General features: G+C 40.8%; 2 protein-coding genes across 12 annotated transcripts; both read left to right on the top strand.

The window, feature by feature from the left end:
• On the top strand, positions 1 to 16,778 carry LOC147249658 (uncharacterized). 10 transcript variants are annotated; one of them, XM_086225367.1, is made up of 14 exons: positions 2 to 213; positions 1,527 to 1,728; positions 1,857 to 2,547; positions 7,668 to 7,803; positions 9,572 to 9,849; positions 10,005 to 10,103; positions 12,086 to 12,225; positions 13,214 to 13,312; positions 14,102 to 14,233; positions 14,595 to 14,681; positions 14,769 to 14,816; positions 14,896 to 14,958; positions 15,646 to 15,760; positions 15,952 to 16,778. In XM_086225367.1, the coding sequence occupies exons 6-14, from the start codon at positions 10,034 to 10,036 to the stop codon at positions 16,296 to 16,298; spliced, it is 1,101 nt and encodes a 366-aa protein (XP_086081493.1). In that variant the 5' UTR covers positions 2 to 213; positions 1,527 to 1,728; positions 1,857 to 2,547; positions 7,668 to 7,803; positions 9,572 to 9,849; positions 10,005 to 10,033; the 3' UTR covers positions 16,299 to 16,778. The 10 variants fall into 10 exon arrangements, with proteins under 10 accessions (XP_086081492.1, XP_086081493.1, XP_086081494.1 ...); XM_086225366.1 differs by having other exon boundaries at positions 1 to 213; positions 1,527 to 2,547; positions 7,668 to 9,026; XM_086225368.1 differs by having other exon boundaries at positions 1,527 to 2,547; positions 7,668 to 7,797.
• Positions 16,779 to 17,127: 349 nt separating this feature from the next.
• Positions 17,128 to 26,715, top strand: LOC147249657 (FYN-binding protein 1). Of its 2 annotated transcripts, none has more exons than XM_086225360.1 (16): positions 17,128 to 17,254; positions 19,169 to 19,769; positions 20,582 to 20,693; positions 21,095 to 21,150; positions 21,392 to 21,429; positions 21,805 to 21,836; positions 22,257 to 22,389; positions 22,564 to 22,726; positions 23,523 to 23,673; positions 23,860 to 23,876; positions 24,205 to 24,265; positions 24,472 to 24,514; positions 25,343 to 25,508; positions 25,724 to 25,757; positions 26,198 to 26,235; positions 26,349 to 26,715. In XM_086225360.1, exons 1-16 carry the CDS (start codon positions 17,252 to 17,254, stop codon positions 26,381 to 26,383), a joined length of 1,683 nt encoding a protein of 560 aa, XP_086081486.1. In that variant the 5' UTR covers positions 17,128 to 17,251; the 3' UTR covers positions 26,384 to 26,715. The 2 variants fall into 2 exon arrangements, with proteins under 2 accessions (XP_086081486.1, XP_086081487.1); XM_086225361.1 differs by having other exon boundaries at positions 20,585 to 20,693; positions 26,349 to 26,714.
• Positions 26,716 to 27,054: the final 339 nt, after the last annotated feature.

The raw sequence follows: 27,054 nt of genomic DNA, 5'->3' as shown, positions 1-27,054 counted from the left end.
GTTGTGTCATTAGGTGAGTTTGTATTTTAGCTCTCTGTCTCGGTCGTCGTTGGATTGTCTCTCCTCGCTCCCTGTGTTTCTTTGGCATCGCAGTTCTTTTAAATTCAGTGTTTTGCCCCAAAAACTTTAAACTCACGACTTCATGACTGCCTCCTTGCCTCGGTATTTGAGTCCTGCCCCCTCACGTCCATGACGGTTGGCTGATGTGTTCCGGTATGAAGATAATCCTTCTTTTCCTTTCCTATGTTTGTACAAATCAAATGATGTTCCAGCCCCCGGCCCAATCTGATTCCAGGTCAGGTGTTAAGTGAGGATGAGACTGTAAATTGTTTCGCCAAGATTTAATTTTCGTTTCGCCTCCACTCGATAGAGACTTTTTTGAGTTTATATTGGACACAAGATGCGCTCACTTCCCTGTACTTGATCTTTTTTATTGCTGGAGATTAGCAACACAAATGTACTGAATGCTAAATCCCGACCACAGAGAAACAATTAACAGGATAAACAATGTTGAGTTCTATTATCCTCTTAACTTATTTCACAACACGCGAAACAAAATCATGACCACAGAGGCACGAGATCACATTCCTTAATGAGCATCTCCGACAACAACACACTGAGGAGAATTGCGATGTGTTTTTGTTCACTCCAAAAGAAAAAGTGAGTGCAGATTAAATGAAATCTAAAAGTTAATTTGAGACACACTTGGAAGAGAAAAAAAAGTATCATGTGAGACAGTTCAAGACACAAAGGGAGTCTTTATGTAGTAACAGATGGGAAACATAAAAACAGCAACAAAGTGCCAGGCGATGTTCACACACAGATTTCCATCTGTGATGGATTTTGATGTTTGGGAGTTTCAGAGTGGAGGAAAACAACTTGGCTCCTTCTGGGAAGCGAGTCAAGATGAGAAGCGCGAGGGGACCTAAAGTTAAGTGAATTATATAAACTAGTTTGAGAACGATAACAGAGACGGATCAGCCGCTCATTCAGTTAAACATCCCCGTTCTTCGATTTCACAGCATCCCCCTCACCGGCTTGGCTGTGAGGATGCTGTCCTGGAGCACAGGCCAAGGAGAAAGCTGTTACATTCAGGAACAGAAATGTGGAAAAACTGTACATTTTCATCATCCATCCATCCAAACCCAGCATCACGGGCGGGTCTAAGGGTGCCTTATCTGAGTCAGTTGGGCCCACCCTGGACAGACGAGCCAGTCAGTCACTCGTCAAAATTTTTTTTCTTCAAAATTGCAGGCTACAATGATGAGTTAGTAAAAAATGTCCAATATACATGAGTCATAATAATATTGATAAACACACTGTGCTTTAGGCCTAGCTTTGATCAAATAATTTTAAATGGTTTGATTGGTCCATGAAATGATCTGGTAAAACCTGGAAACTTCAAACAGAAATGATTTGTAAAGAGTGTTGACTACTGTACCTAGCTGTGAAAGAGTGCAAAGTGAATTGAAAAAAATACCCTTCAAGTGAAAACTGTGCTAAACTACGGTGTTTCTTTTGTCAAGGATCACGGAGGGTCCTAGAAGAGAGGGAGAGAGTTGGTGGAAGCCAGGAGTGTTCTGAAGAGTCACGGTCACCTGAGGTTGACCACTCTGCCCAAGCTAGAGCTAACACTAACGTTAGCCGGTCTACCAACGTTAGCACTCGACACCAAGCTAACCCCGTCCCTCCGTGTCCGATTTAAAGACTCAACTCCACCTGACGGGGGTAAATGGAATATGGGAAAATTTCTAAAACACATCCATCAACCCTTAGAAGCAATGCTGAGTGTTATTGCCGCGCTGAAACATGCTGACTTTTGGTGCACACTTTGAGATCTCTTTCTCCACACTCAGGAACGTGTTCCCTGATCATCGACAGTCCATGCTACTAGTGAAAATCGACTATCATTAAACCAGCATTTGAAAAAGACTTGAGAAAATTTTTTTAGGAAAGAATGGAGGAAGGGCATCCTACATAGATTCAAGTCAGTGGCCCATTGTAGACTCCCGCTCTTCTAATGGTGAGCTATCTGGTGTTTTTCATTATTTTTTTGAGTATTGTTCTATAAGAGGCCTGTGACTGTACACTTCTGGCTTAAAAAATGTGCCCCCCTCAGAGCAGTGCAAGGCCGCCGCACAAATCTGTATCTGGCACCGGGGCAACATCTATCCATCCATTCCTTCCCTGTTAAAAGTGCTAAGGGGCTGCAGCCTATCCCAGCAGCCTTCGGGCGATAGGTGGGGTTCACCCTGGACGGGTCACCAGTCCATCACAGGGCCAACACATAGAGACAGACAACCATTCACACTCACAGCCACGCCTACGGTCAATTTAGAGTATCAATCAGCCTCGTCCCCTCTTGATGTCTTTGGACTGTGGAAGAAGCCGGAGTACCAGCGAGAACCCACACAGGCACAGGGAGAACATGGAGACTCCACACAGAAAGATTCCATGCCCGAGCCGGACTCAAACCCTGAACCTTCTTGCTGTGAGGCGACAGTGCTGACCACTGCACCACTGTGACATTTTCATCATTTATATAAGGTATATGGTCTGGGCAACAGAGGGTCTATTTAAGATTTGACGCTAAAAAAACACAGCAAGCAGTTAGTAGGTGAGTGTTAAAGTTGATTTAAAAGTCCTGTATAATAGATGAACAGAATCGGAAGAAAGATTTCCTGACTGGATGGACGGTTTCTTTAATAAACTCCAATTGGACGGGATATACTAAGTTATCTAATCCGCTTTAGAAACAAGAAGATGCCCTGTTTTGCTCATTTTTAACTAAAAACTAACGTTTCTTTCAGATTTTTAATTTTTAAAACACTTCTTCTTCCACTTTCAGCTGGAATATCTGTGGCTCTGGGAGGCTCCAGAACAATTAAAATGAGTTCATCTCTTGAATTAAGTACATGTTTGCTGACTATTAATATCCTTCAAATCTGTATAAATTCCCCAACGAGTAAGACTCAAATTGGCAAAACCTCTTGTGCCTGCATGAAAAACAAAAAACAAATGTTGTGGCTGTTCATGCTGGTTCAAATGTTCTGTTACTGGTTTTTAAATGGAGTTGAAAGCTGTAAGTTATCTTTAAAAAAAAAAAAAATTCTCACGACGAGAAGATTTTTGTTCGGCAATCTTTTAATATCACATCCACACACACAGAAAAACTTTTATTCATATATATATATATATATATATATATATATATATATATATATATATATATATATATATATATATATATATATATATATATATATACATACACATGATCCACAGAGTCCCTTTCCACTTTTAATTGAGTGAATACTTAGCACTGACGATGTTGAATATTGAAAGATATTTGTTGATTTTAAATAATTGTTTGTGGTTAAATTATATGAAGAAAGAAAAACAAAACAATACTCCAACTTCTTCTGCCACTAGATGGCAGCACCTGTGGCCATTCAAACTTGAAGCACTTTGTCATACTGACCAAGGTGTTCCCTCCAGTCCAAATTCTGACTTGCGTTGCACATCGCTTCGGACAAAAGCCTCTGCAGAATGAAATTGTAGAAAAGCAAAATATGAATGGATAATTATTGTTGTGAGGCTGAGAGAAGGACACTACTTTAACTTCTAACTTATCCTGTAGGTTCACTCCTCTCACATGGGGCCCCAGATATGTTGTATTATTACGAATAATGTGGCATTCCTGCACTTACTGGAATAGAAGGGAGGTCATTTATGGTAAAGATACATGAACTGCTGCTTCCGCTTCAAGTCTCTGGTCATCTTGGTGGCTCCAGGGAACAGACACTAGTGGGATTTCACAAGTGAGAGGCAGAAAACTGATAACATTTCGAGGGCCATGTGTCTGTTTTTAGTTTAAACATGTGTCATCATTCATGGTTCAGTTCTCCCTGCGGTGGGCTGACTAGTAATCAAATACTGCAGGAGGAAGTGTGATTAATTTTTTTTTTTTTTTAAATTTCTGAAGATGGATTTTATGAGTTTGCTGTGAAATTTACGAAACCACTGGTTTCCTTGTTCGTCTGCCCTCAGGAGGGCTTTTAGTTCATGACTGCACTCTCCCCACGTGTCTGATGGTTTCAAGATGAAACTTCCGGTTTGCAAAGCCAACTGTGTGACCAAGATACAAAACACATGCTTGCTCAGATTTTTTAAAAATTGCTAAATCTGGCCTGAAGGTGGTGCTAGAGAGAGTGAGGAAAAAAATCATGTCTCTTAAAAGCTTTACATATGAGCAGTTGTAGTCGTTGAATGTTGCAGTTAAAATATTTTTTCTTGCAACGATAAACTTTTTAAGACTTGTGAACATTATTTTAAAAGATCAACATTCTTAAAACATACTTATGACAACAAATACCACTGAACTGGTTCCCTCGATGTCTTGTCTCATGGGTTCTCTCGTTCAAGGTGCACTTAGCCTCGTTGCATGGTTTCAACATGCTTTCATTTTTGTCTCAAATCATAGGCGTCTGATCCGCTAGCTGCCTGCCCCCTGAATACACTTTGAAAAAGTCCGGTCTTTGGAGACACACAGGGCTCACAGACGAGGCTCCATCACCAACAAAATGGTTGGGGAGGAGGGGGGAGTTTGTGTGTGTGCGTACATTGGGGAATAAGCAGAGTTGGTTGAGTAGTCCAGTCGCTACGACACTCGTAAGCCATTTTTCGCTGTAATCGTTTGTTTGCTAGGAATGACAAACTATCACACTCACTCCCCGGAAATGACGACGCGATGTCTTCTTCTTCTACGCCGATTTGTGACCGGCTAGCTCCGCATCAGCATCAGCATCAGCATCAGCATCAGCATCAGCTAATTACTGCCACCTTTTGCCTGTGCTTGTTTGTCGATTTTTGAAGCAGTAAAACATCAAAATAAACGGTCATCGGGCATTGTTACGCCACAATCAGCGCCGACAACGCGATGTCCTCCTCCTATTGGCTGAAGATGCAACACTATGTAGAGTTTGTGTGATCCATTTAGCAAAACATTTTGGTGACAAGTCTTTTTTTTTTTCAAACCCGTGTCCACACAGAATTTCAAACCTGTCCCATTATTCAATGTAACGTTGACTCCGTACAAGTCAGTGTACTGACCCTCACCACAGCTGAAACAAGTGCGGCGAGTGTCCACAGTGTCATACACCGATTTGAGTACGTCATCAGGGTACTTTTGCATACTCAGTTTTCACATACTATCCATACTTTTTTTTTCCATTTTGAGTTGAGTTTACTCAAAATTTTAAGTATTTAGTTTGGAAGTATGCGATTTGGGACACACCAAAAACCTAACATCGTAAAGATATTGTATAAAGACTTACTCACCGAAGAGTTGGAGTTAGCTCACTCATCTTAGCGACATTAGCGCAGCACAGTTCCACTTTCCATGTCAACGCTCTTTCATGACACTTACAGAAACTCGGGGGGGGGGGGGGCGAGCTTGTTCTGTTTTTGTTTGGTATTTACAATGAACATCAACGGAAGTGACGTCAGGCAGCAACGCTTAGTGCACCTGGAGGCCCTTTTTTACATATCTACATACTCTTTTTATTTTCAAATTTTTATATAACAAGAATTTATAAACATTGAACAATTTTCATGTGGTAGAACTGCAGGTGCGGTTGTAACTAATTCCACAGCTTCATGCGCCAATGACTAAATATTACACGTGCAATTTCAAATGTGTGTGTTCAGTCTTATTCATTGGAGTCAGGTGGAATCATTTTGATGCAATCCGAAAACAGTTTCTATGCCGGCGGCATCCTGTTTGAACAACACAAACCCACTTCTCACACATCTCGAGGCCGTCTGGGCAGCAGATGCTGAAACTCTTCATGTTATTGTGTTCTCACCCAACTTCGTCGACTCTGTGACAGAATCTGAGAGTAAATGAACTTTAAATGTGTTTCGCAGTTCAGCAGTTGTTAACACAAGTACAATAAATAGTGACACATTGGAGAAGGAATGAAATCAACACAGGCTCTGTAAAAATCACCACTGTTGTGTGAATGGAGAAAAAACAACAACAATGCTGGTGAATTGTTAATATCAGCGATATACAATTCAGGGATTTATAAAGGAGGAAATATGAATGGTTTTTAATGACCTTTAACCTGTGAGACTGTACGTGACTTTTAATTCTGAGAAACGGCGTTAATTTCACAAGTGGGTTGCGTCACATCACATTTTTGTTGTTGTTGTTGTTGTTCATTGTTGAATAAATGTGTGTTAAGTGACGTATGGATTCGTGTGATCACATTTGTGAAATTTAACACGTAAAAACCTAACTGAAATATGTAGAACACCTGCTTTTCACATGTTAATGTGCAAGCATTGGACCTGATTATGGTGGGTGGGGTTGTCCCCCCAAAGAAAGACCTGGGATTACATGTGGACACGGATGGGATGAAACTTCAAAGCTTTGAGGAGACCAGAAAGGAAATAGACCTGAAAAAACTTACCAGTCAATCGCGGCTCACAAAAAAATTAACTTAAGCGCAAGATTTATCACACAGAGATCCAAAGAAAACATGAGGGAGAAGGTAGGCCGCGGTCCAAGACACAGAAGAGTGAAATAACCACTGATGGAACGCTCAACGGTAGCAAGAGCTAACGAAACTACAGAACAAAACAGCTAACATTAATGATTGACAGTAAGATGAAGAAAAAGAATTAGGGCAGGTATCGATTTCCTTCGAATGAGTTGTAACTTCTGAGCTGAGAACCACGTCATCACTCAGCTCTGCTTCCCTCCTCTATACATCTCCTCATATAAGGCTTTGTTTATGGACATGGAGGAGTTTGGCACCCGGCCACCCTGCACCCCTGTGGTCCTTTTCACGTGTGGTAACCATCTCAGTCAGGTCGCTGGTAGGTTTCCTCATACCACAGGGAAAGAGGACGTGTAATGTGTCATCAGTCATCGTGAATATGAAAGCGTCAATAGCGAAATAAATCGTCATAACTCTAGTTTACACACCTTTATAAAATATTATTTTTAATAAGATCAGCATTCAAAATTGTATCCCTTTTAATAAAAACCTCTCTTCAACTCAGGTTTGGTTCTGTGACGACTAAGAACACCAGAACAGAGGTTTAGCGTGATTCGATCCAGTGAGGGTTTCAAACCCTTTCATCTGTTCCAGAGGTCGTTGAGTTCCCACAGTACGCAGTGAAGTGGGTGTAATCCCCTAGTCCCAGTACAAACATGCAACAGTAGCAGAACGGCTCCTGTCGGCAAACATTTGAATAAATGTATCAGATGACGTTTGAATTATACAGAGCAGCATCCCGGTTGACCGATCTGAAGCTCCTGCATTTACTGTACCTGTCGGGGTATGAGCAGCTAGGTTGAGACTCCGTGTTGGAAAGCTTTAGATGTAATAAAACAAGGTTTTGCAAGATCGAAAGGGAGTTTTCAAGGATTGTAAAATATCTAAGAAAAAAAGAATCACATTGTCAGGTGGGACTGGCAGATGTGCTCAGCATACGTGAAGGCACGTGGACAGTGAATGACATCTGAGGAAACATTAGCTCATATAAATTATCCACATATGAATCAACATGCAGCAGGCAGCAAACTAGAAGGTGTCTTTTTTTAATTTTATTTTTCATCGTGTCTTTGGTTTGTCTGCCTGTTCGTCTCATTCCAGAAACAGGAATTTCTTCAAATCAGACCCAAACCTCCTCTGGGACTCGTGATCGAAGGCCACTGTAACACCGAGACGCTGTGACTGTGGGTTTTAAACCAGAGTTGAGAGGAATGATGCGATTCCCAGCTTTGTACGTGTGAGTAAATGTCGAAGTTACTTTTGTGAATTCAGCTCAAAAACGACTGTCAATACCAGTGCATATGTACATCTGCGAAAAGTTTAAAAATAAACATTTGTCCTTCAGAACCTCAAGTTTCAATATGCATGCAACAGTCTCAAGTTCACCATTTCAAGGCTTCAAACCAGACAAGAAATTATTTCCTTGGGTGATGGTGGCAAATATGAAATTATAGAAGTCTTTATACACTTTCACAGATTTTAGTTTTGCAGAAGTACACCCTGAAGTTTCTCCAATAGACAACAACCACAAACTGATAATTGAATGCCACAAAATTCCTGTCAGCAATTTATAAAAGTCAAAAATCCTGTGAAATACGCGCCGAAGTTGCGGAGACAGAGCAGACGGGTCCGCGTCACTGTCTTCTGCTTTTGCAAAACGTGAGCTCATACACTGGCTGCCACATTTTTTTGAGTTCATGGAATCTGCTACTTGTTTGTTTTTTTGGCAGCTTATTTTGGACCAGTGTCTTTTCTGGGGAATTATTCATGTCAGTCCTGGCAGGCATCCAGCGGTCAAGCATTTCAGCTGAATTTGGGCCACGACATCCCTTGTGGAGGCCCCACTGAGGGGCCTCGTACTTCGTGAAGGGCATCCAGCATTTATGCGTTTGCATGGTATTTTACAAGCAGATTCCTGTATGTTTAGACTCATTGTAACAAAGTTGTTGTTTTTTGAGGACAGGAGCGACACAGTAGAGGTCGAGGGGGGGCAAGGAGTTACAAATACCCTGCTTCTAGACTAAATTTAGGATTAAAATAAATCCTGGAAAGAATAACATTGTTCCTGTGACAGCAAGGGGACATGTATTTTTATTTCATGGGACCTTAAAAGAGAGCCAGTTCCAGTCGGGTCACATGACATGAACAGTTCTGGTGCTCAGACATTGAACACTGACTCAGCTTTCGGTGGAGGAAGACTCTGTTGGGTTGCTTCATCATCAGTAAAGTATTATGAGTCAAAATCCAAGGTAATATTTATCCTTTCACCCACATGTGTACTTTTACCTTCATCGAACATTAAAAAAAAAAAAAAAAAAGCCTGGGTGTGCACACAGCTATGGATGCTAATGTCGGGAAACCTAAAAGTTCCCCAACGTGTTATGAAGAGGAAATGTGACACTTCCCCCCCAGGCACGACGACTATGGTGTTTCCCAGTAGGGGCAAGAGGACTGACTCCGGTATTTCATTTTCTCAAGTTATTAAATTCTCTGCCAGCTGACCCAGATATTGTGTGTTTGCATGTTATTTTAATTATAAAAGAATCAATCTAATTTCGAGGAGATTTGGAGATAATCTGACATAAAACTCTTCCTGACTGTGGGAGATTTGAAATTAGCCCCGCTCCTCGGGAAAATGATTCTGGGTGCAGGAAACCTCTTGACTAAGCTAAATATCACGTCACAAGTTTATCTGGCTGATAAATATTTACGCAAGAAAGAGCATCACTTGCATTATATTCCACACACAAAGCAGGAGGGCTTTCCGTGGCTGAGGATTCCATCACAAAACATGGTACATGAGCACCAAAGCACAAAATGGTTGATCACTAGAACGTAACCACTTCATCCAGCATGGCATTCAAGAAGCATTACATAACGTCATGAGTGCAGTGTAAGCAGTATCTTCACTTTAATCTGTCTCTTAAGTGCAGTTTAATGGTTTTTGTTTGTTTTGTTTTTTACTAATCTGTTTGTCATCCTTCCGTTCCACAATCCTCCTTCAGCAAGCATGTTTGCCAGCGTAGCACATACAGCTCAGCTTTTATTCCAAGGAACGACCACCTCAAGAATGTCGGCAGAGGGTACACATGAACTGAGCTTCATCCCCTGAGAGAGATGCTAAGTAGACCCTCCTCAGACTTGGTTCCCATGTATTTGGGCCTCCCAGCGGATGTTAATATATCACCAGTGAGTCTGCTGCCTGACCTTTGACTCCGAGGCATTTCAGCTGTGAGTCGAGCCAAACGGGAGGGTTGGAGCAGGGACACGCTCCCAGCAGCAGGTGAGGCGCACCACAGGAATAAGAATTTTTTTTTTTTGATGAATCTGCATGATTTTAATTTGCATGGTTGAATTTCCTTGTCTGACGCTTAAACTGCCAAACCAACGCAGTAAGCTTTCCAGCCAATAACTGTGACCGCCACCTTGTTTTTACAGCATCTTGAATTTCCAAACAGAGCTTTGTCATGACGGACAGGAAGCAAACTGCCTGTAGCCAAGCTGCTGTGGGGACCTGCGTCTCCTCCAACACTGGAGGTACAAGTGTTTGGCTGCCGCCGGCTTCATTTCCTCATTGAGCTCAGAGTTCTACCTTTCAAAACCTGGCGAGTGCACGGAAACGTTTTGTTTCTGTTTGACAACTTACTTTCAAAATGTTGATAGCCGAAGTAACAGCAATAAAAGTTTGAAGATATCGGCGATCGTAAACCTAAAATGTCTGCAAGTTATTTTGGATCCCACCATTTATGACGAATTACTGAACCGTGACTCTCGTATTTGCTCTATCAAAAGGAGTAACGACCCCCAAGACAAAGTTTTAAATCAATGCAAAAGTACATCAGTCTTTCAGGGTTTGTAACAATACAAATGAATGCACTATTTTGTGTACATGTCGCAAAAGTAAGATTAATACCAAGACTTCCTTCCTTTTTGAGATAGGCAACTTTATTTTGATGAAGTCCTAGTCTGCTAATATTGAATCAAGATGTCTGGACATAGTGTGACCTCCATGTTGGGTAGAACTACAGCCTATCCCCTGGTCCGGTCTTAGACAGGACGTTACTCTTCCTTGTGTCAAACTCTGGAGGATGTCCAGCTTTTGCAGTTTTGGTTTCACGTGTTTGGATGTACACAAGAGTCTTACAAGGATCTCCTTAAAACTTTTCCACCTCTGGGAAGCTCTTAAGTCCTTTCATCCGGTCTGAAATTCAACTCCCGTGACGCCAAAACTCAGTGATTCTCATTTCTTAAAACAGGATGAAGTTTCAGTCTTACAGATGAAGCTATAACCTGTAACTTCACGCTCATTCCTTCAATGGCAGGGTGTCACCATAAGATGGCGCTTCCAATCCCAACATTTGTGCTGCAACCATTACCTGCTGCGGCGTTTCAGTACAAACCCATCGTTGTTATTCCAGATATACGAATGCATACTTATTACTGGGATATTGTCCACGCCACAAAATGAAAGGGTCGTAATTTTGTTTAACTTTCTTGACTTTCATTGCAAAGTTTTTCTTGTAAATTAATATTTTTGCACTTTCGTGTTGCTGTTTTCATTCAGGTAAAAGAACCAAATACATCTTTCACTTCTGCCCATTTTTTGATTCCGAACATTTATAGAAATGGGAAGGAACAGCAACTGAACGCTGAAACCAAACCTGTCAAGTCTTTTTGCGACACCCTCTGATTTTATTTGGTTGGTTTATTATTGTTTGGACTTATTTTTAGTGGAACGCTAGATTTCTGGGCTGGTTCTAATTGTTTTCTTTGGCATTTTCACTCGTACAAAACTTTACCAAGATCAAACGAGCAATTTGTGAAGGAAAAACCTTTCTGTGACCAACTTACACGTCTCCAGATTGTTTCTGATCAACAGAACATAAATTAACTTGTCGTTCAATTGCTGCAGGTGGCAATGCAAAGATGAATCGGCAAAACCACAGTTGTGTCTGAGTGCTGATTAGCAGCTGATGGAGACTTTATGTCACTGTTAAAAATACCTGTTTGCAGATTATTCTTTTTACTTTTCTCCAAAAAAAGAATCATTAAGGACAGGACAGAGAAGTGTACTCAATGCGGATGTGAAATTGTGTTGTGTTGTACTTGTGTTTACTCTGAACATAAAGCTGAACGCAGTAAATTTGTTCCCCAACTGGAGTCAGTGAAGGTTTTCAAAGGACGACCTTTGTTACGGCAACACGTGTCCCATAAACGCCAAATTACACTTTTCACTCGTGAAAATGAGTTGAAACATTTACCAAGGATGAGCAAGAACTACGCTCACTCAGCGAATCGCTTACACGCACTAACAGCCATTTAAACGCCCATGTACTTTTGCTGTGATAAACACATGTAGATGTATGTACACAAAACACAACGGGTAGAAACCAAAACACGCAGGCGTCAAAAGAAATGTAAATGAATAAAACCACTGAATTGCACTGTTATTTTGTTCGGAAAAAAAATAATACCAGCAATATAAATTAACACAAAGATTGTTCTCTCTTGTCTGTGAGGAGCTACCACGTCACCCACTGACTCCACCTCACGTTTCCATGGAGACGAAGTTCGCTTCAAAGCCAAACTGATTGGCGTGGACTCGGTACCCGGGGCCCATGGAGACAAGATGTGCTGGGACTCCATGATGAAATTAAAGGTGTCGTCCACAGACAAAATAATCTCATGTCAGGAATTTAGTGTGATGATAGAATTCGCCGGACACAGGAAGCAGGCGGGAGACTCAGAGATGCTGACACTGGACTCTTTACTGGATGTCCACTACAGATGTACAGGGTTCACTGTGAGATGAGGTTGAGTCAGCCCCCCCGGAACATCTGTGCCGTCTTAAACAGTCATACTGGTAATGTGGGCCACTACCAGTAATACAGAATTGGAACATCCTGCACAAATGTGACCTTCACGTAGTCTAAACACTGTTATGCATCCGGAAAACGCTGGCGTCGTAAGTGTTGGCTTTACTATCAGTAGGTGTTCTAACAACAGAAAGAATTCATGGAAGACACCACAGGTTTCCAGCTTTTAAGCTCATAGACGGTCTATGAGGATGAGGCCCAAGAAAGTTCAAAAAGAGGATACCAGCTAAAATTCCTCATCGCTCCTTTTACAAGAAAATTAAAGGTAAACACCAGACGTCCGCTATCGTATGACGGCAGAGATTAGAATTAGTGGAGGGTCATTCCTGGAAACCTCCATTAAAGGAGACCATTTAGATGTTTTCTTTAGTCTAACAACCAGAAAAAAAAATGTACTTTATAATGAAGCCAGTGTTACACCAGTCATACCACTGTGGTGATCAAACAATTCCTTGAATTGCTTCGTCGCCACAGTGTTTTTTGTTTTTTTTTGTCTTTTCACATTCATCAACAATTATTTAAATATCTGTTTTAGGAACTGACTGATTTTTGGGTCTGATATTAATTGTAGAAAATACACCAATAACCAATTAATCTCCTGTTATTCTTGTGTATGTTGTGCTGTATATAGACAATGGATGTTTCATTTTATTTTACTGTAGTTATTATCATCTACAATAATATTGTTTTACAGTTCTGCCATATCTCACATGTAGTCCAAATACTTTGTGCGTTTGTGTGTGTGTGTCTGTCTGTCTGTGTGTTTTGAAGGGCATTGAGGCAGCAGCAAGGAAACAGGGGAAACACAAACAGAGAGTTTGGTTGAAACTTTCGTCTGGAGGCCTGAAGATAGTGGATGAGAGGACCGGGGTGAGTCAGGCCACCTCTCTCTCTGTAGTTGCAGCGCCCCCCCTTGGGTGTGTTGATTTATTGTCACGCACTCCTCTTCCCACAACAACAGTTGTGGTTTTCCTTTGTACTGAATAGCTGTTTTCTGCTTGGATTAGCGCTCTAATACCAATTTTCTATTCTTCGTTTTTTCCTAACAACTTCCGGATCATTCTTTGGCTCTCTTTGGGAGAGAAAGCTGAGTATTTATGCAACTTAAGTGGATCAGTGCCATAAAACTATTATTGAATACTTTGCTTTGTAGTTTCCCTAACAAAAGGGCATCCATTGAGCTACCAAAGGTCCAATGTAAGTCACCTGAGCTCGTTCAGACTGTCACTCCAAAAATCAGATTCAGGCTGCCAGTCAAGGAAATCACTTTTGATGGTCTTTAAAAAGTTTTCCTCCACTACAAGAACCTTTTGCCACAAGGGAAGTATAAGGAAAGGAAATTTCTCCAGATGCAATAGAAACTTCCACTGGCGCTAAAGGATTTTCTGAAAAAAATAACAACATCTTTGAGGTCAAAGGTCGAGGTCACTGTGACAGGCACACGATGTATCTGTGATGCAGGATTTACCTTACCAAAGTAATTAAACTGCTGATCCAGACAAGACTTAAGCCAAAATGCAGTCATTGAGAGAAACAATCAGAAGCTGCACGATCAAAAACTCACGAGGGTATAAATGCGCCTTATTTTTTGATCAGAAGACGTTGGTGCAGTGAAACAAAGCTAAAAGCTAGAATCTCCGTTTCTTTTTGTTTCTGCAGGCTGTGCAGCACGACCATGAGAGGAGCCGCATCAGCTCATTAACCAAAGATAAGTCGGACCCCCGAGCTCTGGCCTACGTCTACCAACAACAGGACACCTACAGCCTCTTCTACATCAAGACGGCCAACCTGGTAACACACCAGGAACTCCTCATTCCATTTAAGTGATTACAGAGTGTGGCGTTTCTCATGAGTGTCAAACAAATGTAGACAATAACAACTGATTCAAGTGTAAAATTCATTTTTACTGTGTAACCCTGTCTCCTGGTCTCAGGTTTATTCTGTGCAGATTTTAAAACTCCTTGAGGCAAATCAGGAATTCGGGATGTATGAGATAGAGATTTTAATTTGTGGCATGCTTTTTTTTTTTACTCCTGTATTTGTTTTTAGGGTTTTTCTTATGCATTGATTTTGTTTGTTTTTGTACTGAAACACAAATTCTGTATTGCTCTGTAGAATACTAATATTCGTATTACCGCCATGTTTTCGCCAGGCGGATCCTGTCCTGGACAACCTAAAGGAAATCTGTGAGAGAGCTGACATAGAAACAACACCAGATCCTACGGAGACGTTAACACAAGTCAGAATAAATCTTTTCTTTTGTTTGTTTGGTTTCTGTTTATCATTTTTGCTATCATTTATATATTTTTTTTGTTTTTGATAATAGATCAGTGACATATTGGCTCTACATGAGAATTCCCCCTCTCCACCTGAGGTAAAGTGGGAAGCTCAGTTAAATTCTAAAACTACCACAAATGCTTGTTTATTACACGTCAATTCGTCGTTGTTCTCAGGTATCGGCCTCTGAAGATTTGTTCAGTCCACGACCGGATGATTCATCAGGACAAACTAAACAGGTAAACACATTATCTAACTGGGGGGGTGGGCGGTGCTCATCAACACGAATCAGCGTCCGACAACATGTCATCTTGACACAACCACAGAAGCATAAATCAGGAGTTAAATGTATTTAACTCAAAGGGTTTTAAATCCACTGGCCATTCTGTCAAGAAGCTACACTGTTTATCTTGAAAGCTTTTTCAAATCTCCTAATATTCACATAGATCAGTACCGTCTATGTGTTTTACTTTAAACATCTTCCATATTCAAATTATATTTCATGTCTACGCTAACAGCTCATATTCATATTGTGCATCATTACTGTTACTGCTGGATAAATGCATCAACATATGTTGCACTGGCTTTGTTTCATTAATATAGAATGCATTGCAATTATGTGTCTTTGCAATCTGGTTGGATACTAAACTGTATTTAATCTCATCCTAAGGTTGAGATCATAACCAATAAAGTTATTATAGAGAAGTTCAAACAGGCTTTGTGGATTTATAACTTTTACCAAGTTAGCTGGTTTGATAACAGTACAAATTAGAGGAGAGGGCAGAATTTCAATATTTCTAAATGTCATGGTTCATGCACAGTATCTCCCTCTCTCTCTCTCTCTCTCTCTTGCACACACACACACACACACACACACACACACACACACACACACACACACACACACACAATAATTTCTCCTCTAGTCAGCCTCCTGTAATGAGTTGATGAGCATCTTCACCATCCAGCTGGAGGACCCACTGGTGCCCACCCAGAACCACTGTAACAGTCAGCAGGCTCAGCTTAACAACGTTACACCAGGTAGGAGGATCGGGGTCGTTGCCGGGTGAGATACCAGTGCTTCCAGCAAATATACAGTAGCATTACCAAGCCAAGAGACTACTTTGTTGCTGTTGGTGGTTCAAGAGTATTCAGAGACAATGACAATGTATAATTGTTCAAGATGACGTGAACTGATTTTTGGTTTCATTTTTGCCCATCTTCTCTTCCAGAGTCTCCTCAGCAAACCCTGTCCAACGCTCAGATCCTTTCCATGTTTCCCTCACAGCAGCCAGTAGGGGTCTCGCCATACTCCTCCCCCCCATACTGTCCCACCACCATGCCCTGGGGACAGCAGGGGTTTTTGGGAAACCAGTGGCATGTTACAGCAGTGGCGCCGTGGCCCAACATGCCTGGCAACGTGGTGGCTTGGCCACCAGCAGGCAGTAATCAGGCTCACGGCTCTCAGCCTGGAGTCACGAGGGAGGGAGGCAATGCCATTCCCCCATGCACCAACCCTGGGGCAGCCGCAGCACCCCCACTACTGTCCCCCACTTTGAACCCTCACCACTCTCTGTGACATACTGGGTAAAATGGAAAATAAGAAATTGGATCTGATGCCTAAGATTTGAGTTATAATCTATTTGTCATCCTCGGGAGTTCAGTCAGGGTTTAGCTACAGAGGTCAGTGGAGCCCAGTTGGTCCAGACTGTTATTCCTCCGAGTTTGTTGAAAGTTTTTCACATTCTTTAATATATGCTAATAACAATCATAATCAACAGTTTGCTAAAAACAGCATTCAGTGTATCTCAGCTGCTAGCATGTGTGTGTGTGTAGTGAGAATTGATTTGAACTAGAAGACAAAACACTGATTTGAAGTTTAAGTCAGTTTAAGCTGACGAATGATTGGAATCGCGAGAGTATTTTTCTGTTATTGATGATGAAGTAGCCTGATGTTCACATTTCATCCAAAAAAACACTTTGTCTCTACTGCACATCGTTCACGATTTGTCTAATATAACTCAGAACTCCTCCGTAGTTCACGTTTAAATCTGAGTTTGTTCATCTTAATTTGTAGGCTACATCCAAGATAAAATAAAAGATATGAAGAGACACCTTAAACCAGTTTTACTTTTTCCTTTTCAAAAGACAAAATCTCCTTTTGTTTCAAATCTAATTCAATTCTTAAGCTTTTGATTTCCTTTCTTTTGTACATTAGTGTCTAACACACACACGCACACAAACACAAACAGTTAAAATCACCTACAATCTACAATCTAATCCTTCTAATCTAATGTAATGCCTTTAAGATATAATTTTTACCACACAGACCAGACACTTGAGCTGTAGTGCTATGAGTCACATTCTCACCTTCGCTGGAGTTCACATCACTTCCTCACTGCAGTAAGTTTCGGAACTCAGGTCATGCAGCTGTCAGTACAGTAGCATCATTCTGGATCCTGGATCCCCGCTGGACATGGAGCACTTTCCTGTCAGTTAGTTCTGGAAGTACAACCACCTGTCAAGACAAATATGGTAGGAAATTATTATTCACTACTGTTTTTGTTTTTTTCTTCTCTTAAACATAAGAACTCCATCGCACCTTTCACACTTCTCTCCTGTGGTGTAATTGAAGCTATTTCCTCCTGACTGTCAGTTTGAGTAACACCATCCAAGTGTGGCTTTTTCTTTGTGACGGGAAACCGGTTGATTTCTGTCAGGTGTTTATGGACTCACTGAATCTTCTTTGGGATCTTTCCCCAACTGGCTTGTAGTCATGACAACACATTCAATAATTTGTATTGTTCTAATTTTCATAGCACAAAAGAATCTATATCTACATTTGGGGGAAAAAATGGTATCAAACATTTAGAGTTTAAAATACTTTTACAACACTTTTGAAGTCAAAATTGAAAAAGGAAACGCAATGTTTAAATTACAGTTTGCCTCAAAGGAAACCTGAACCCTCAACACCATCGTAACTAAAGGCCCAATCCATCATTTTGTCGTCAGCAGCAGAGTGTGTGTGTGTGTGTGTGTGTGTGTGTGTGCGCACGTGCATGTGTGAGTGTGTGTTTGTGGTGTGGAGATGATGTTTTTCTGTTTCCTTTGTTCTTCGTAACTGCGATGTCTGCGAGTGAAGCTTGCAGCTTGACACTGTCTCTCAGGTGCAGGAGAGACATGCATGCCATTTCTATGGCAACCAAAATGGAATGCTGGTTGAGATACAGAAAGTTGTGGGTTGTGTGCACTTCCTGCTTTTCTTCACAAACTGTGTTTGGTGTCCCAAAAGTTATAACGTATGTGCATAGACATAGTGCTTTGTCTTTGTCAGCATGTCGACTTATCTTGTGAATTTTCTGGTACGCAATATATTTGTGGATTAGTTCCGAGTTACAGTGGTTTCTTCACTTTCTACCACAGCCTGTTTACATTCGCTTCACCATTATAACTGCTAGGTTAACAGCTGAATGTAGCTGTCAACTCCTCCCTTGTTTAATTTAGTTCATTTATGTGGGAACATGCAAACTTCAAATTACACCACAGAGAGACATTAAGTCCTCATGTTTGTGCTGATATGGAGATTTTTTTACTCTCTAAGCATGAGATTAGCCTTTGAGGACCCGCTGCGTCCTTTCACTAAGACCTCCACATGTCAGCAAGTTGGTGCCTTTGGGTTGAGTGTGAGGACACAAACTCTACACAAGCGAGATAATGATTTTAAAAAGTCAGTGACATCAAAAATTGAGCTGGTTCCTCATTCCTGGAAAGTAAATGAGTCAAGAACTCAGATTGCATTCCTTCACCAAGGAGACTTTGTTGATAAAGAATATAAAGGGAGCCTTTTTCAGCTATGTTGAATTTAATGGGTTCTTCCTTGGCTAAATTCTACATTCCCCCCACAAAGTTGGGTATAAATCAGCCTCAAGCAGAAGAAATCCTGCCGACAGATAAACAAAACCACCGGTCACATATGCTTCTTGGAGGAGGATCTCTGTGTCAAAGGGTTGCATGTTTTGGCAGCCTGAAAATAATACCTCTTACTAATTAAACTGGGAAAGAGGACACGTCTCTGTATCTGTTATTTGGCATGATCAAAAATATGTACATGATAAAACACAGTAGTGGATCATGGGTGGTGGGTGTGACACAGGTTGAAAAGGCAGACTGATAAATTATGTGTTTTATAACTTCAGGATTTACCGAGGGTTCCTCTAATCTACTCCATCTTTATATAATCTGCATGCTGCACAGAGCTGGAGGAGAATGATCATCTTTAGAAAGATCAAAAGCAAGCAGGAAGTGTTGTTGCACAGTGCATTCTTGGTTTGAAAAGATAACACAGGATTTTTACGGCTGATGCGTGTTTGTGAGCGTAGGGGGTATACCTCACTTTGTGCTGCGCTGCTAACTTCCTGCTTCTGAAACAGAGCTGCTGTGTGTTTTCAGGGGGACAGTGTGGATGTCAAGGCTCTGAGGGACAGGTTCAACAACAGCGCTTCTGATACCAGCAGCCGAGACAGCAGTTCTCCAAAATCTCCACGGCCTGGGTTTGGTAGAGCAATTCCCCCAGCAGTAGAGAGCAGAGAATTGGCCCTTTACAAACTGTCTCCCACCATTCCTCCACCAGTGGCTAGCCCAGGACTGGGGAAGATCCAGAGAGAAGAGCAAGTGGCAGCCCCAATTCCCCCTAGAACTGCTTTTGTCCCACAGCTGCCTCCCAATCCGGGGGTCAGAGCATCCCTCCAGCCGACAGACTGCAGCAAGATCAAGAAGACAGGGGAGATGCTGCTGAACAGGATGCAAAGGTATCAGGGACTTGCAGTCACTAAACCTCCACTTCCACCTCCAGCTCCCACCTCCAACCCTCTCCAAAGAAGAAATCAGCCCAGGCAGAGGAGCACGGGAGATGTTACCCCACTGAGGAGACCACTACCCCGTGATGGACCCCTTCCCTTGAAACCCAAGCGGCCGCCAAACGTTAACCTGGAGCCCTTCCTGAGGTTTGTCCGAGGAGCTCCGCCTCTCCCTGGTCCGAGGAGGACCAACGGTGAGTCTCCCGGGCTGTAGATCTGTCTGCTCCCTGCACAGAGAAACCTAATGAGGTTTTGTTGGACCGGCAAATCTGTGACACTAACTGGTGGATACATAATGAGGACAAAGTAATCTGTTTTTTTTTTTCTATTCATTTGATTTCAGTTTTTTATTCACAAAAGCATCAGTCAAACATGGTGTCTTCACTGCTGGCTCAGCTATTGATATTATTCTGATGTGATGGATGCTAAGTCACAATTAGTGAGTTACTTCATAATTTTAATCATCTAAATACAGTTCTAGAAAATGTATTCAGTTCTCAGCTGAACATGAGGCAGAAATGACAAGCTGTCGTGGTACAGCACTGGACATGAGTCATCAAAAGTTTTATTTCTAATTCTTCACAATGCTACGGAAGCTTTTACGGCATGTATTTTTATGTACAAGAACATTTGTGTCTTGTTCAAGCAGGTTTCAGTGCTGTGGTTGATCGAAGTCGCTCTAATTTTAATTTAACGTAGGTGGGTAATTTGTACCTTCAAGTAGTTGAGTAAAAACATTTACATTAATCCATCTGAAATGCTGACGTGAAAAAGGAAAATCTCAAGTTGCAAACCTCAGTTGTGCGGATAACTATTAATGAGAACATCGAACACAGACGTCTTTAAAACACAGATCATTCTGTCGGTAACTTTCCTCAGCGTTCCTTTAGAAACATCATGACTCTGTCGGTGCAGTGACTTTAAATGCGGTGTTAACTGAGCCGTTACGTTCATCGCCAGTTGTCATCATGGGGTTTCTTCATAGACGATCTCCTTGCTCTCCCAGCAGGTTCCCCGGCCTCAGCAGGGAGAGACATATCTTTACCTGGAATGACCAGGCCCCCCAAACCTTCACAGCGAACCAGCAAACCCACAATGCCACCACGTATGGCTTCTGTGTGAGTACTCTGCTAGTTCTGGTCGTGGTAGTAATATTCCTTATGTATGTCAAAATAAAATCAGATTCCTATCTCCTTCTCAGTTTTTCTGAAAGTTTAAAATATTCCATTTTATTTATAAATAAAAACATGTACCACGCGATCAGAGTAATCAGAATAAATCAAGTTTAATGACAAGTTTTGAATCTAATATCAGCAGCATGTCACACTATTTAAAAGTAAAATGCCAACATTTAAAACCTGTCATGCTTTATTTTGAACCATTTAATGATGGAAAAATGACAGAAAAAGAGTTTCTGTGTCACCATCAGTGGCTGCTCTTGTCACTGCCAGACGCCATTTGCAGAAAAGTACATTTTTGGTAAATTCAAAATCTGGTTCTTCTTATTCACTCCATGCAGAGACATCGATGATGATCAGGACACGTATGATGACATCACAACCTTTGACAACAATGGTAAAACAAAAGAAAAAGTTTTTAATAAAATAAACATGACACATTCATTTGTTCAATTGTAGCTGATCTGGTGCTTGAAAACTATATTTAACAACATTTTCCGCTACTGGAGTGAAAATGACACTCCGTCTTTTTCCTGGTCTGACCTCAATCATACCATGCTTTAAAAATTGCACGTTGTGTTTTGTTTTTGTAACTGGTTTCAAAATGAAAACGGTGTATTCACTGTGTGATTCTACAGGGTCCAGGAGCGACCACAGCTCACGGTGTATAGACGAGGTAAGAGCACAACGTTGACGTTTTGTAAAGATAAAATGGCATTGGAACAATTCAGAATGAGCCAGAACCTCACATGGGAAAGAGGACATTTAAATTCTAATGCAGGGTTGTGTGTAAAGTCTGGATATCGTTGTTCATGTCTACGAATCCAGTAGTCGACTGAAGTGTCTTCGTAATTCGTGGAGGCCACAGATTTTACAAGTGGTTTCTTTGATGTCGAGCTTTGGGAGTGTAAATGTCCATACAAACACAATCCGATCTGGAGCGTAAAGATAAGAACATGTGAAGAGGAGAAAAAAAAATGTCTCCGACCATTAATCAAGTTATATTTTTATGTAACTGTTTCTTTAGATTTGCAAATCTTTTGTCTTGCAGGGTGACAACGAAGTGTACGAGTTTATAGATGAGTAAGTGTTCAAAGTACCGCCGTGGCTGCAGCTGTGTGAACCGAGCAGTTCTGTTCTTTTATATTTGCACCTGCTAATACCTCATCTGCTGTCTCACTTCCAATCATGCTACACGATGACTGCATTTCCTGTTGAAAGAGGAAAATGTTAGAAAATAAAACAGAAGACTTGAAGGTACTTTTACACAAACCTTAAAGTAAAAGGAGGTCGTTGCTGGAGTTATTACTACATTAAAAACGAATCTTGTGTACGTTTTCAAAAATTATGAAGTATGTTACTTGTTCACTGTAGAAAGTTAAACATTATGAAGAAACACCATTTATCCATAACTGACCGCTATGAGAACGCTGCTCATGGAGTAGCTGTACTGTTTCTAAAAAGACTGAATTATTTTTTGGCCTTTTAACTGTGTGTTTGTAGGGGCCATGAAGAAGTGAACCCTGTTAATCCTGAGAAAAATAACAGAAAAGGAGAGAAGAGGCAACAGAAGAAGGAGATGAAAGAGCAGATAGAGCTTCAGAAAAGAGAGTATGAGTTGAGGAAAAAATTTCAGGTAGGATCCAAACACCATCCGTCCTCAAGTTGGCTTCTTCTTCAAACATCCTGAATGTCATTCGCATGAAATAATCTGAAAACAGACATTTTGATGGACAACTTAGCTCGCCTGCATTTCGAAGCAGCTGTATTTCACATCTGTAAAGTGTCGTCTATATTTTTGTCTCTCTAGTTGCAAGGGGAAGTGGAAGTTCTCCATACAGCCAGGGTTCGGCACGACTGGCATGGTGGAAGTAAACTGGACCTGAGTGTGCGACAAGGTGACAGCGTGGATATCCTCAGGGTGAGGAATAACCCTGGGGGCAAATGGTTGGCTCGCTCCCTGAATGGAAATTGTGAGTTTCATTTTAAATCTTTCTGGATTCAGGAAAATTTTTTTTTAAAATGGGCGAGTGCTCGGTGGGTCTGAGTAGGAGTATAAAAAAGTGCATGAAGAATCAGGCGCTCTTCAAAGGGTGATTCAAACAGATGAAAGATGAGTGACAGCCGTTTTCAAAATTATTGCAGTCAAAAAGGAGGGTCCTCAGAGGCTCTTATGTAGTTATGAAAAAAGCAGGGACCTACGCATTTCGACCAAGAGTCTTCTTCAGGGTATGGTGGAGACAGAAGATAGTCACATGATCATGCATCATTTAAAGGGGTGTCCACCAAACCATGTCAACTGAAAAGTGACAGGCACCGCTCATGGGTGTAGTGCACTGATTCAAAATGTCTCCAAAATTATCAGTGCACCCCCAGGGACTCAACCATGAGGCTGACTTTCCCCCCTTCCTTTGAACTCCTTCTTTCTCCCTTCTACCTTTTGTTTCTCCCTTCTACCCATTGTGCTGGATCCTCTATTTTTCAAAGACCTGTGATCCTACAATGTCTCCAACATCAACAATGTGACATATTATGCAGATGATTCTCTGCTCTGCCTACGAGACCAAATAGCTCTTCTGCTAACACCTCTCTTCAGACTCAGCCTGTCTCATCTTATGATGCATTTACTCCAGTTTTTGTTGAAAAGAAAACATCAGCTCCTACGCTTATTTTGCCGTCTTCCCCGGAGCCAGAGTATCTATTTTGTCTGATACGATCAGCTTTGACGCCGATTCGTGTGAGCATCATCTTATCCTTGTTACCTTGCAGATGGATACATCAGTAACACGTGTGTGGATGTAGACTATGAGGCTGTGAAATTCAAAGTGCTCCAGTCCAGGAAATCAGGCACATCACCATTACCTCCGCCACCTCCTGACCCTCCACAAATGGCCAGTATTGAGCCCACTCACAGAGACAGGTACGTCGCCCTGCCGCGTGTTAAAAACCATCCTATCAAATCATTTTTTCATCTGCTTCTAAGACACCAAATATCAACACTTTGAATTGTTTAGTGATCAGTCATTTGCAGAGCTGGTTTCTTTGTTTTCTCAGTTTTGCCTACGTCAATTCCAGCTAACATGCTTGCGTTTCCTCTCATTTGCAGCGCGAGTCAGGATGATGGTAAGTGAAAGCAAACACACATCACAAGCATGCTGCAGTGTAAACCACACACATCACGACACACTTGCATTTGTTGCTCCCTTACTGAACCAAAGATGCTACACCCTCGCAGCTCTTGATTCATCCCAAATAACAGAAAATGAAAATACACCACCAACTGTCTCAGAAACTTAAAGTTGGCTGTGTTTTAAATTGCTTTAGCAAAGACAATTTAAAGAAAAATTGGAAGACTTAAGAAAATTTGTTTGTTTTGTTTGTTTGTCTTGTCTGGAGAAATCAAGAAAATTTGAAATTGTGCAGTTCTTTTATTCTGTACTGTCTTTCTCAGATGACTATGATGATGTTCAAGCAATAATGGATGACTTTCCTCCGCCGCCGCCAGAAATTAAGTATGTTTTCCCATCTGGTTCTCCGACGGGCAACGAGAAATACCTCGGGATACGTTTAGCTGCAGTCATATCAACAGCTTACTGTAGATTTTATGGGAGATGAGACCAGTAATCACGTCTTTACGGGAGCGCTGTGTTTTAACTGTACATGATTGCAAATTATTCCGTCTTCAGTTAGCAAACTAATGGAATCATCTTCATTTCAGCTTCCAGCACAAAATGGAGAAGGAACTAAGAAAGAAATTTGGGGTGAATATTTTTCACACTCCACACTTTTATACCACATACGGGGCAAAGTGTTATATATTGAGGTTTAGCGGAGGAACACATTAATCAAGTGACTTTCACATACACGCAGCACTCTGTAAATATAAGAAAATCATTTCCAAGTGCAAAGGATCACATGATTGATCACATGACAGCTCAAATCTCTCGATCTATCTGTTAAATTGCATATTGGTACGATAATTTGCAGCAGTATATACAGTTATATTTTATTGCTGCGGTATCTGTAAATGTCAAGGAATAAATACGTCTGTTAAAAGAACAACAACATGAAAGATGTATGATCTGCATGTGAAATAATCGGAGAGGAAATGAACAGAAAAGCCCGTGTCAAGACATTCTGCTGTTGATATGCGGGGTGTATCGAAGAACTCCAATTTTAACGCCGCACTGACTATGAAGATTCTCACAGCTACCAATAAAACCACCCACACTTACTGTTCTCGTTTGAAACCCGATAAATGTCAGATAATGGAAAAAGTGTGACATGCCATCGACTGTCCACCTCAATTTAAAGAGGCCAAAATTTCTCTCTTTTAGTATTCAGCTAATTTATTATTTATGAAGACCAGTGACACTTTGAACAAGCAAGTGTAGACCTGACGTTCACCTAAAGTTAAGAGCATTTCTATGCTTTATTCTTACAGTTGTGAGAAGGAAAAAAAGATAATGATTTGAATTGATTTATTATTTATTTAGATTGTTTGGTTGAATAAAGCAGAGTGTCATCAGCCTAGAAAAGTACAAATGCATATAATTTGACACAGACATGAAGTGTGACTCTTGTGTCAGTTCGATGGGCCGGTCAAGGTGCTGCACACCGCCATGGTGGATCCTCACAGCGTCATAAAGAAGCCAGGAGGAAAATATCTGCCCGTGACTCAAGGAGACATTCTGGACGTTATTCAACTCACCAACAGCAAGAAGGCTCTGTGTTACAACCCCACACATGGAAAATGTATGTAACCCTTTACACTTCTACCCATAAAAAGAAAAAGTTTTAACAGGGCGGGTAAAGGATCCGGCGATCAGGGAAAGTACACAAAAAGCTAAAAATGTACATGTGGACATAGCCAGATTTATGACATAAGGAATAAGTCGCAGCTTTGACCAGAATACGGAGAGTGATCTGTTTTATACATTCATGTTTGTGTGTTTGTCTGATCCTCACAGATGGTTACGTGCCCAGGAATCTTCTTCTTCCACTGTAAGTTCTGAAATCATAATGTATGTTAAGTAGATAATGACTTTGCTTATATAACATATTTTATAGTGTTTTGGGTTTTTTTTTTGTAACATCTTATTTTTATGATTATTTGTGGCAATACTAGTAAAAATGTTTGTTGCTAGTGTGGATGAAAAAATTAATTTAATAATTCAAAAATAATCAAACTCAAAAGCCTTCATTGTCGTTGTGTAGCATACGACGAAGCTGGAGTGCAACTGCAATTTTTCAGTACAACGGTTATTGAATATATATATACAAGGTTCTGGACATAAGAAAAGAGATCAACAGAAATCATTAAAAAGAAAGAAAACTAACTTAGAATTTTATGTCTTCATATCATGTTTGGAGTTCGATTTTATTTAGAACTTTCAATAAAAATAATTTTCTGCTGTTGGTTTCTAATTGGTCTTCATTCGCAGGGAGGGAGATACCTACGATGACGTTGACTACATAGGCGGTGAGTTACATTGAGGTTTTGAGATTGAATCCAATGGAAATTGTACTATTGGAAACTGATTTAAAGCACTCATTGTTGAAATATCTCTTCTGTTGTTTTCTTTATCTCTTCAGATGTGCACGACAACGACTCTCTGCACGATTATTAACGAAACACACGCTGACTTTAAAACGAAATCAAACTTTGTGCCAAAACTGCTGAAGATGGGAAGAACAGAGCTGTCATTGTCAACAAACAAACAAAGTAGATCTGATGAAACTAAAGCCACAAAAGTTTTAAATACTTTCTTTTTTTTTTTTTTTTTTCTTTTTACGAGAGAAGTCTGGACACATTTTGTAGATACACTATTATGAAGCTTTCTGTAATGCTCAACTCCAGAGATAATGTAAAATAAAGTTGTCTAATATTTATATCTGTTTGAATTAAATCCTGGATAATCAGGGGAGAATTGTGGGGGATCACTGACTACCGTTCCGCCTTTGTGGAGATAAAAATGAACCGTCAGAAAGGTTGGATTTAAGTTCATTTTGCGAAAAAAAGTGTTTCTAATACTTTGTTTAATATTTCATACACTGGCAGAGTTGTATTGGATTAAATAACATTATACAAGTGTACTTCCTGAAGTGGCTGCTGAATATATGACATTTAATCCGTATTTCATACGACAAAAAAAATCTCTGAAATTCGTCTGAGCAACAAACTTAATTTGCAGGCTCCACTTAATTGTAAAATGTCAGCAAACGCGTTTTTTTTTTCAAGGCACAATAACTGTACCTCACATAACCACAGCCAACCTGAGGGGGGCAGCAGCGTCACCGT

Source organism: Aulostomus chinensis, chromosome 14, assembly GCF_037954235.1.
Source record: "Aulostomus chinensis isolate RoL2024-O1b breed Wild chromosome 14, RoL_Achi_v1.0, whole genome shotgun sequence".
In the NCBI taxonomy this organism is placed as follows: Eukaryota; Metazoa; Chordata; class Actinopteri; order Syngnathiformes; family Aulostomidae; genus Aulostomus; species Aulostomus chinensis.
The sequence above is the reverse complement of the archived record's forward strand: the minus strand, read 5'-3'. Positions and strand labels throughout refer to the sequence as shown.